Source organism: Panulirus ornatus, chromosome 50 (genome assembly GCF_036320965.1).
Source record: "Panulirus ornatus isolate Po-2019 chromosome 50, ASM3632096v1, whole genome shotgun sequence".
Classification (NCBI taxonomy): Eukaryota; Metazoa; Arthropoda; class Malacostraca; order Decapoda; family Palinuridae; genus Panulirus; species Panulirus ornatus.
In genome coordinates this window covers 22,125,158-22,137,382 of record NC_092273.1, presented here as the reverse complement: position 1 = coordinate 22,137,382, position 12,225 = coordinate 22,125,158, and the positions used below count along the sequence as shown (strand labels likewise).

At 41.3% G+C, this 12,225-nt stretch overlaps 1 protein-coding gene across 1 annotated transcript in view; it reads right to left on the bottom strand.

The window, feature by feature from the left end:
• Window positions 1-12,225, bottom strand: part of LOC139764653 (receptor-type tyrosine-protein phosphatase mu-like) — a 298,336-nt gene that overhangs the window by 162,299 nt on the left and 123,812 nt on the right. The window contains exon 20 of the mRNA XM_071691513.1: window positions 873-943. Within this exon, the coding sequence (XP_071547614.1) occupies window positions 873-943 (71 nt within the window). The remainder of the gene's footprint in view (window positions 1-872; window positions 944-12,225) is intronic.

Sequence of the window (12,225 nt, the reverse complement as noted above, 5' to 3'; positions counted from 1 at the left end):
CCCTGGAGGATAAAGTTTATTTGGCCTCATTTGGAACACTGGACTCTCATGTTTTATGCTTACAAGGCCACCTCTACAGGATGCTCAAATGGCTACTACTGCATGGAGGCTAACTGATCTACCCCTGCAGAATGCTCACAGGGCTACCTCTGCAGGATGCTCATAGGGCTACCCTAGTTGCATGCTTGCAGGTCTGCCCATGCAGGAAACTCACAGGGCTATTCCTGTAGGATGCTTACAGGAACATCCTTACAAGATGAGAAAATCTAAAAATTTCAGAGCTCAGTTTTGGAGGGGTGAGTAAGGGGAAGGAAAATACTGCTATGGATACCACTAAACATTTTGCTCTCAGAGACCATAAAACCAATCACAGCTAACCAGTTAAGCTTCTCTTTTTTCAAAATGAGGAAAGTGGTAACAACTCACAAGTTATAATTAGGATAATTATGAACATTATGTTCACATTCTGACAATCAAGCTCATTTTAGAATGCTGGTTCATAGTCTTGGTAATGAAATGTATTGGTCCACATCAACTGTCTTCATTTCCTAAAGTAAAGCATTTCTATGAATACCTGTATTGTCCATTAGCAAAGGATTCTATGGCAAAACCAAATGAGCTGAAATTTCAAACATATCTATCTATGTATACAGTGTAAAATGGAAAGAATTACTATTTTGTCATGTACAATAAATTCTTACACTCGCACACAAAATGTTGCACTAAGTTTCATATGTTCCCTAAATGAATATATATTAAAAAAGGGTTATATATTGCATCTCATTTATGTGATATATCAACTGTATTCTATTTCAAATACTTACAATCATGCAACTTGACCTACATATGAAATACAACAATGAAACCATCACCTGAGCTTTTGTGATGGACTCTGCCTCTGTGGAAGGTAGCAAGAGATAGTTTTTCTGGCTTTTTGTGATGTCTGTAAGTAAAATTTATTGTCAATAAATCAGCAATCAATATGTATAATTTACAATTACCAGTCTCTATATACAAATTAATGTTTATAGCACAGTGAATCTGAATATAATCCAAATGAAAAACAAAATAATTATCGGTACCTGCATATTTGTGATATTGAATCTTTGCCTGTTATTCGCATACAAATATCATAACATAAGGGACCTAATAACAATTCATTCAATCATCACAGTATAGCCAATATGATACTAAGACATTCTGAATGGCTTCATGTATTTGACAAAAATGGTGTTAGAAACACTGAAATTTATGGCTTTACTATAGAGACTGGGTGTAAATAGCAAGTAGAGACATATTTTACAATGACAAAAAGATAGTACACACAGAGACTGAAAAAATTACATTAAGTAAAAATTAGCATGTGTATTTTTTGTTGTATATTCTAAACTTCTGCACGTTTCTTTAATCCCCCCCTTATTTACCTTATTCATATTTCATATCAAATGCACAAAACAGATATTCCTATATACTTGTACTTGGCTGACTTGCACACATGAACTTGGGTAATTCATACACATGAACCTCGGTAACTTAAACACATGTGAGAAATACTTAGAAAAGCAAATGGATTTGTATGTAGCATTTACGGATCTGGAGAAGGCATATGATAGAGTTGATTGAGATGCTCTGTGAAATTATTAAGAATACATGGTGTGGAAGGCAAGTGAAAAGTTTTTATTGAGGATGTAAGGCATGTGTACAAGTAGGAAGAGAGGAAAGTGATTGGTTCTCAGTGAATGTTGGTTTGCGGCAGGGGTTCGTGATGTCTCCATGGTTGTTTAATATGTTTATGGATGGGGTTGTTAGGAGGTGAATGTAAGAGTTTTGGAGAGAGGGGCAAGTATGCAGTCTGTTGTGGATGAGAGAGCTTGGGAAGCGAGTCAGTTGTTGTTTGCTGATGATACAGCACTGGTGGCAGATTTGGGTGAGAAACTGCAGAAGCCGGTGACTGAGTTTGGTAAAGTGTGTGAAAGAAGAAAGCTGAGAGTAAATGTGAATTAGGTACAGTAGGGTTGAGGGACAAGTCAATTGGGAGGTAAGTTTGAATGGAGAAAAACTGGAGGAAGTGAACTATTTTAGATATCTGGGAGTGGATTTGGCAGCAGATGGAACCATGGGGGCAGAAGTGAATCATAGGGTGGGGGAAGGGGCAAAAGTTCTGGGAGCATTGAAAAATGTGTGGATGTCAAGAACGTTATCTTGGAAAGCAAAATGGGTGTGTCTGAAGGAACAGTGGTTCCAACAATGTTATATGGTTGTGAGGCATGGGCTATAGATAGAGTTGTGCGGAGGAGGGTGGATGTGCTAGAAATGAGATGTTTGAGGACAATATGTGGAGTGAGGTGGTTTGGTCGGGTAAGTAATGAAAGGGTAAGAGAGATGTGTGGTAATAAAAAGAGTGTGGTTGAGAGAGCAGAAGAGGATGTTTTGAAATGGTTTGGTCACATTTAGAAGGCAACTAAAAGGGGAGGGAGTGGGGGGGAGAGACTGGAAATCCTCCCCTCCCATTTACAATTTTCCAAAAGAAGGAATGGAGAGGTGAGCCAAGCGAGGATATACCCTCTAAGGCTCACTGATCAGTTCTTAACGCTACCTTGCTAATGTGGGATAAGGTGAATATGTATGAAAAAACGATATCAATAGACATTCACTGTATGTATGGATCATGGTGAATTACCTGAGGATTGGTGGAATGCATGCTCAGTACCAATGTACAAAGGCAAAACGGGATAAAGACAAGTGTTCAAACTACAGAGGCATAAGTTTGTTGAGTATTCCTGGTAAATTGTATGGGAGGGTACTGATTGAGAGGGTGAAGGCATGTACAGAATATCAGATTGGGGAAGAGCAGTGTGGTTTCAGAAGTGGTAGAGGATGTGTAGATCAGGTGTTTGCTTTGAAGAATGTGTGAGAAATACTTAGAAAAACAGATGGATTTGTATGTAGCATTTATGGATCTGGAGAAGGAATATGGTAGGGTTCACAGAGATGCTTTGCGGAAGGTCTTAAGAGTTTATGGTGTGGAAGGTAAGCTGCTAGAAGCATATGTATGAGTAGGAAGAGAGGAGAGTGATTGGCTCCCAGTGAAAGTTGGTCTGCACCAGGGGTGTGTGATGTCCCATTGGTTGTTAAAATTGTTTATGGAAAGGGTGGTTAAGGAGGTGAATGCAAGAGTTTTGGAGAGAGGGGCGAATATGGAGTCTGTTGGGGATGAGAGGGCCTGGGAAGTTATTCAGTTGTTGTTCGCCCATGATACAGCTCTGGTGTCTGATTCAAATGAGAAACTGCAGAAGCTGGTGAATGAGTTTGGAAAAGTGTGTGAAAGGAGAAGGTTGAGAGTGAATGTGAACAAGAGCAACATTATTAGGTTCTGAAGGGTTGAGGGACAAGTAAATTGGGATGTGAGTTTGAATATTATCCCTGGGGATAGAGAAGAAAGAATACTTCCCACATTTTCCCTGCATATCATAAAGGGTAACTAAAAGGGGAGGGAGCGGGAGGATGGAAACCCTCCCCTCCTGTTTTTACTTCTCCAAAAGAAGGAACAAAGAAGGGGGCCAAGTGAGGATATTTCTTCTAAGGCTCAGTCCTCTGTTTTTAACGCTACCTTTCTAATGCAGGAAGTGGCGAATATACAAGAAAAAAAAATTGAATGGAGAAAAATTGGAGGAATTGAAGTGTTTTACATATCTGGGAGTGGACTTAGCAGCAAATGGAACCATGGAAGCAGAAGTAAGTCACAGGGTGGGGGAGGGGGTGAAGGTTTAGGGTGCAATGAAGAATGTGTGGAAGGAGAGAACGATATCTCGGAGAGCAAAAATGGGTATGTTTGAAGTAACTATAGTTCCAACAATGTTATATGGTTGTGAGGCATGAGCTATAGGCAGGGATGTATGGAGGGCGGATGTGTTGGAAATGAAATGTTTGAGGACATGTGCATATACATATAAATTATTTTTTCATTCATCTTACTTGAATGTCGTTTCCTGCATCAGCGAGTTAGCCCAGGAAACAGACAATGACCCATCCACTCATATACACAAACACATATACTTACATGGCCATATACATTTATTTTATTTATTTATTTTGCTTTGTCGCTGTCTCCTGCGTTAGCGAGGTAGCACAAGGAAAGGTAGCACAGACGAAAGAATGGCCCAACCCACCCACATACACATGTATATACATACACGATCACACATGCAAATATACATACCTATACATCTCAATGTACATATATATATATACACAAGGACATATACATATATACACATGTACATAATTCATACTGTCTGCCTTTATTCATTCCCACTGCCACCTCGCCACACATGGAATAACAACCCTCTCCCCCCTCATGTGTGCAAGGTAGCGCTAGGAAAAGACAACAAAGGCCCCATTCGTTCACACTCAGTCTCTAGCTGTCATGTAATAATGCACCGAAACCACAGCTCCCTTTCCACATCCAGGCCCCACAGAACTTTCCATGGTTTACCCCAGACGCTTCACATGCCCTGGTTCAGTCCATTGACAGTACGTCAACCCCGGTATACCACATCGTTCCAATTCACTCTATTCCTTGGACGCCTTTCACCCTCCTGCATGTTCAGGCCCCGATCACTCAAAATCTTTTTCACTCCAACTTTCCACCTCCAATTTGGTCTCCCACTTCTCCTCGTTCCCTCCACCTCTGACACATATATCCTCTTGGTCGATCTTTCCTCACTCATTCTCTCTATGTGACCAAACCATTTCAAAACACCCTCTTCTGCTCTCTCAACCACACTCTTTTTATTTCCACACATCTCTCTTACCCTTACATTACTTACTCAATCAAACCACCTCACACCACATATTGTCCTCAAACATCTCATTTCCAGCACATCCACCCTCCTGCGCACAACTCTATCTATAACCCACGCCTCACAGCCATACAACATTGTTGGAACCACTATTCCTTCAAACATACCCATTTTTGCTTTCCGAGATAATGTTCTCGACTTCCAAACATTCTTCAAGGCTCCCAGAACTTTCGCCCCCTCCCCCACCCTATGATTCACTTCCGCTTCCATGGTTCCATCCACTGCCAGATCCACTCCCAGATGTCTAAAACTCTTTACTTCCTCCAGTTTTTCTCCATTCAAACTTACCTCCCAACTGACTTGACCCTCAACCCTACTGTTCCTAATAACCTTGCTCTTATTCACATTTACTCTTAACTTTCTTCTTTCACACACTTTACCAAACTCAGTCACCAGCTTCTGCAGTTTCTCACATGAATCAGCCACCAGCGCTGTATCATCAGCGAACAACAACTGACTCACTTCCCAAGCTCTCTCATCCACAACAGACTGCATACTTGCCCCTCTTTCCAAAACTCTTGCATTCACCTCCCTAACAGCCCCATCCATAAACAAATTAAACAACCATGGAGACATCACACACCCCTGCCCCAAACCTACATTCACTGAGAACCAATCACTTTCCTCTCTTCCTACACGTACAAATGCCTTACATCATCGATAAAAACTTTTCACTGCTTCTAACAACTTGCCTCCCACACCAAATATTCTTAAAACCTTCTACAGAGCATCTCTATCATCTCTATCATATGCCTTCTCCAGATCCATAAATGCTACATACAAATCCATTTGCTTTTCTAAGTATTTCTCACATACATTCTTCAAAGCAAACACCTGATCCACACATCCTCTACCACTTCTGAAACCACACTGCTCCTCCCCAATCTGATGCTCTGTACATGCCTTCACCCTCTCAATCAATACCCTCCCATATAATTTACCTGGAATACTCAACAAACTTATACCTCTGTAATTTGAGCACTCACTCTTATCCCCTTTGCCTTTGTACAATGGCACTATGCAAGCATTCTGCCAATCCTCAGGCACCTCACCATGAATCATACATACATTAAATAACCTTACCAACCAGTCAACAATACAGTCACCCCCTTTTTTAATAAATTCCACTGCAATACCATCCAAACCTGCTGCCTTGCCGGCTTTCATCCTCCGCAAAGCTTTTACTACCTCTTCTCTGTTTACCAAATTATTTTCCTTAACCCTCTCACTTTGCACACCACCTCGACCAAAACACCCTATATCTGCCACTCTATCATCAAACACATTCACAAACCTTCAAAATACTCACTCCATCTCCTTCTCACATCACCACTACTTGTTATCACCTCTCCATTAGCCCCGTTCACTGAAGTTCCCATTTGCTCCCTTGTCATGCATGCCCTGGTTCAGTTCATTGACAGTATGTCGACCCCAATTTACAACATTGTTCCAATTAATTCTATTCCTTACACACCTTTCACCCTCCTGCATGTTCACACCCTGATCACTCAAAGACTTTGTCAACAAACTTATGCCTCTGTAGTCTGAACACTCACCTTTATCCCCTTTGCCTTTGTACGGCAGCATTATGCATGCATTCCACCAATCCTCAGGCACTTCACCATGGTTCATACATACACTGAATATCCTTACCAACCAATCAACAACACAGTCACCCCTTTTTTTAACAAATTCTACTGCAATACCATCCAAACCCACTGCCTTACTGGATTTCATCTTCTGCAAAGCTTTCACTATGTGGTGTGAGGTGGTTTGATTGAGTAAGTAATGAAAGGGTAAGAGATGTGTGGAAATAAAAAGAGTGTGGTTGAGATAGCAGAGGAGGTTGTGTTGAAATGCTTTGGCCATATGGAGAGAATGAATGAGGAAAGATTGACAAAGAGGATGTATGTGTCAGAGATGGAGGGAACAAGAAGTGGGAGACCAATCTGGAGGTGGAGGTGGAAGGTGATTAGGGCCTGAACATATAGGAGGGTGAGAGGCATGCAAGGAATAGAGTGAACTGGAATGATGTGGTATACCGGGGTCAATAAGCTGTCAATGGACTGAACCAGGGAATGCAAGATGTCTGGGGTAAACCATGGAAAGGTATTCGGGGGGGGCCTGGATGTGGATAGGGAGCTATGGTTTCAGTGCACTGCACATGACAACTGAAGACTGAGCATGAACAAATGTGGCCTTTTTTGTTTTCATGGCGCTAATACTCGCTGAAGCAGATGGTAGTGATGCCGTTTCCTGTGGGGCGGGGTAGTACCAGAATGGATGAAGGCAAGCAAGTATGAACATGTACATGTGTATATTGTATATATGTCTGTGTATGTATATGTGTATATGTTCAAATGTATATGCATGTATATGTAAGTGTATGAGCATTCATGTATATATAAGTGTATATGAGTGGAGGGCCATTCTTTGCCTGTTTCCTGGCACTACCTTGCTGACGTGAGATACAGCAACTGAGTATGATAATAAAAGAATGTACATATATATGCTTATAAGTATATCTATGTTTTTGAGTGGGTTTGCCTCTTGTGTATTTTTTGGCACTACCTTGCTAAAGCAGGAAACATCAATCAAGAAAGAAAAAAGATTACATTTCTATATCTCTTGTACAGTGGGATATATGTAAAAGATAAGAAAAATCTGTCCCACTGTTAAGAGACAATAAGGAGTCTTAAACATAAGCAAGTCTGTCCAATTCATTTTTGAAAAAATATAGAACACTAACAGATAATAAACCGCAATGGCAACGATGGTGATGACAAGCAACAGAAGAACAAGGAGGAGGGGTAACAGGAATCCTGGGCGCTCTGGGATCCATGGCTCCACCACTACAGCTCCTGGCAGTGCCTGCCACTCATAAGTCAAGTCTCCTGCAAGATACATGGAACTCATAGAAAACATTATAATATTTTTTGTTATACTAGTGAAAAATAATGATAATTGTGCAGATCAGCTCTTGTAACAAAGAGCTAGTTTACTTTCATACAGAAGATCCTGGTGACATAAGCAAGTTTACCCTTCAACAAAGTCTAAAATTGATAGTATTCCAAGTTGTATAAGGTGATCATGTGCATAAAACAAAACCCTGCAGCTTTTCTCGAAAATAGATTTACAGAACTGGGACTACCCATCCCACAGGCTGGCAAAGAGTAGGAATGCCATACCCCCTAGAGGTAGTTTGCTACCCTGTTGCCAAAGCATGTGATGTAACAAAAGAAAACACTTTAAACCATTAGATACAAACCCAATAGTATTGATATTGCCATTATTCCAACGTGATATGCCTGACGATAGACCAGTGGACAGTTGACGAAGCCATTGTAGGTGCAACCATCTCCAATCACAAACTCTTGAGTTTCCTGATGAACATAATGGAAAAAAAATTTAATGTATGTATGATCAAGAATATATTCTGAACAAGAAGTTCATGGATCATAATCTATGAGTAAAAGATTCATAGGTCATGAGCTATAGTAACCTTTGGGAAGAGATTCATGGATCATGATCAAGGCAACCATTGTGCAAAATGTCCATGAATCATGATCTGTGGGAACTATCAGTTCATCAGAATCTTACCATACATTATCACCTAAGTTTGATGTATAGATTTATAAGAAATTATCTTCCATAGTGCCATAGTGCCATTGGACAAAGGCAAAGGGGATAAGAGTGAGTGCTCAAATTACAGAGGTATAAGTTTGTTGAGTATTCCTGGTAAATTGTATGGGAGGGTACTGATTGAGAGGGTGAAGGCATGTACAGAATATCAGATTGGGGAAGAGCAGTGTGGTTTCAGAAGTGGTAGAGGATGTGTAGATCAGGTGTTTGCTTTGAAGAATGTGTGAGAAATACTTAGAAAAACAGATGGATTTGTATGTAGCATTTATGGATCTGGAGAAGGAATATGGTAGGTTCACAGAGATGCTTTGCGGAAGGTCTTAAGAGTTTATGGTGTGGAAGGTAAGCTGCTAGAAGCAAATGTATGAGTAGGAAGAGAGGAGAGTGATTGGCTCCCAGTGAAGGTTGGTCTGCACCAGGGGTGTGTGATGTCCCATTGGTTGTTAAAATTGTTTATGGAAAGGGTGGTTAAGGAGGTGAATGCAAGAGTTTTGGAGAGAGGGCGAATATGGAGTCGTTGGGATGAGAGGCCCGGGGAAGTTATTCAGTTGTTGTTCGCCCATGATACAGCTCTGGTGTCTGATTCAAATGAGAAACTGCAGAAGCTGGTGAATGAGTTTGGAAAAGTGTGTGAAAGGAGAAGGTTGAGAGTGAATGTGAACAAGAGCAACATTATTAGGTTCTGGAGGGTTGAGGGACAAGTAAATTGGGATGTGAGTTTGAATATTATCCCTGGGGATAGAGAAGAAAGAATACTTCCCACATTTTCCCTGCATATCATAAAGGGTGACTAAAAGGGGAGGGAGCGGGAGGATGGAAACCCTCCCCTCCTGTTTTTACTTCTCCAAAAGAAGGAACAAAGAAGGGGGCCAAGTGAGGATATTTCTTCTAAGGCTCAGTCCTCTGTTTTTAACGCTACCTTTCTAATGCAGGAAGTGGCGAATATACAAGAAAAAAAAAATTGAATGGAGAAAAATTGGAGGAATTGAAGTGTTTTACATATCTGGGAGTGGACTTAGCAGCAAATGGAACCATGGAAGCAGAAGTAAGTCACAGGGTGGGGGAGGGGGTGAAGGTTTAGGGTGCAATGAAGAATGTGTGGAAGGAGAGAACGATATCTCGGAGAGCAAAAATGGGTATGTTTGAAGTAACTATAGTTCCAACAATGTTATATGGTTGTGAGGCATGAGCTATAGGCAGGGATGTATGGAGGGCGGATGTGTTGGAAATGAAATGTTTGAGGACATGTGCATATACATATAAATTATTTTTTCATTCATCTTACTTGAATGTCGTTTCCTGCATCAGCGAGTTAGCCCAGGAAACAGACAATGACCCATCCACTCATATACACAAACACATATACTTACATGGCCATATACATTTATTTTATTTATTTATTTTGCTTTGTAGCTGTCTCCTGCGTTAGCGAGGTAGCACAAGGAAAGGTAGCACAGACGAAAGAATGGCCCAACCCACCCACATACACATGTATATACATACACGATCACACATGCAAATATACATACCTATACATCTCAATGTACATATATATATATATACACAAGGACATATACATATATACACATGTACATAATTCATACTGTCTGCCTTTATTCATTCCCACTGCCACCTCGCCACACATGGAATAACAACCCTCTCCCCCCTCATGTGGGCAAGGTAGCGCTAGGAAAAGACAACAAAGGCCCCATTCGTTCACACTCAGTCTCTAGCTGTCATGTAATAATGCACCGAAACCACAGCTCCCTTTCCACATCCAGGCCCCACAGAACTTTCCATGGTTTACCCCAGACGCTTCACATGCCCTGGTTCAGTCCATTGACAGCACGTCAACCCCGGTATACCACATCGTTCCAATTCACTCTATTCCTTGGACGCCTTTCACCCTCCTGCATGTTCAGGCCCCGATCACTCAAAATCTTTTTCACTCCAACTTTCCACCTCCAATTTGGTCTCCCACTTCTCCTCGTTCCCTCCACCTCTGACACATATATCCTCTTGGTCGATCTTTCCTCACTCATTCTCTCTATGTGACCAAACCATTTCAAAACACCCTCTTCTGCTCTCTCAACCACACTCTTTTTATTTCCACACATCTCTCTTACCCTTACATTACTTACTCGATCAAACCACCTCACACCACATATTGTCCTCAAACATCTCATTTCCAGCACATCCACCCTCCTGCGCACAACTCTATCTATAACCCACGCCTCACAGCCATACAACATTGTTGGAACCACTATTCCTTCAAACATACCCATTTTTGCTTTCCGAGATAATGTTCTCGACTTCCAAACATTCTTCAAGGCTCCCAGAACTTTCGCCCCCTCCCCCACCCTATGATTCACTTCCGCTTCCATGGTTCCATCCACTGCCAGATCCACTCCCAGATGTCTAAAACTCTTTACTTCCTCCAGTTTTTCTCCATTCAAACTTACCTCCCAACTGACTTGACCCTCAACCCTACTGTTCCTAATAACCTTGCTCTTATTCACATTTACTCTTAACTTTCTTCTTTCACACACTTTACCAAACTCAGTCACCAGCTTCTGCAGTTTCTCACATGAATCAGCCACCAGCGCTTTATCATCAGCGAACAACAACTGACTCACTTCCCAAGCTCTCTCATCCACAACAGACTGCATACTTGCCCCTCTTTCCAAAACTCTTGCATTCACCTCCCTAACAGCCCCATCCATAAACAAATTAAACAACCATGGAGACATCACACACCCCTGCCCCAAACCTACATTCACTGAGAACCAATCACTTTCCTCTCTTCCTACACGTACAAATGCCTTACATCATCGATAAAAACTTTTCACTGCTTCTAACAACTTGCCTCCCACACCAAATATTCTTAAAACCTTCTACAGAGCATCTCTATCATCTCTATCATATGCCTTCTCCAGATCCATAAATGCTACATACAAATCCATTTGCTTTTCTAAGTATTTCTCACATACATTCTTCAAAGCAAACACCTGATCCACACATCCTCTACCACTTCTGAAACCACACTGCTCCTCCCCAATCTGATGCTCTGTACATGCCTTCACCCTCTCAATCAATACCCTCCCATATAATTTACCTGGAATACTCAACAAACTTATACCTCTGTAATTTGAGCACTCACTCTTATCCCCTTTGCCTTTGTACAATGGCACTATGCAAGCATTCTGCCAATCCTCAGGCACCTCACCATGAATCATACATACATTAAATAACCTTACCAACCAGTCAACAATACAGTCACCCCCTTTTTTAATAAATTCCACTGCAATACCATCCAAACCTGCTGCCTTGCCGGCTTTCATCCTCCGCAAAGCTTTTACTACCTCTTCTCTGTTTACCAAATTATTTTCCCTAACCCTCTCACTTTGCACACCACCTCGACCAAAACACCCTATATCTGCCACTCTATCATCAAACACATTCACAAACCTTCAAAATACTCACTCCATCTCCTTCTCACATCACCAATACTTGTTATCACCTCTCCATTAGCCCCGTTCACTGAAGTTCCCATTTGCTCCCTTGTCATGCATGCCCTGGTTCAGTTCATTGACAGTATGTCGACCCCAATTTACAACATTGTTCCAATTAATTCTATTCCTTACACACCTTTCACCCTCCTGCATGTTCACACCCTGATCACTCAAAGACTTTGTCAACAAACTTATGCCTCTGTAGTCTG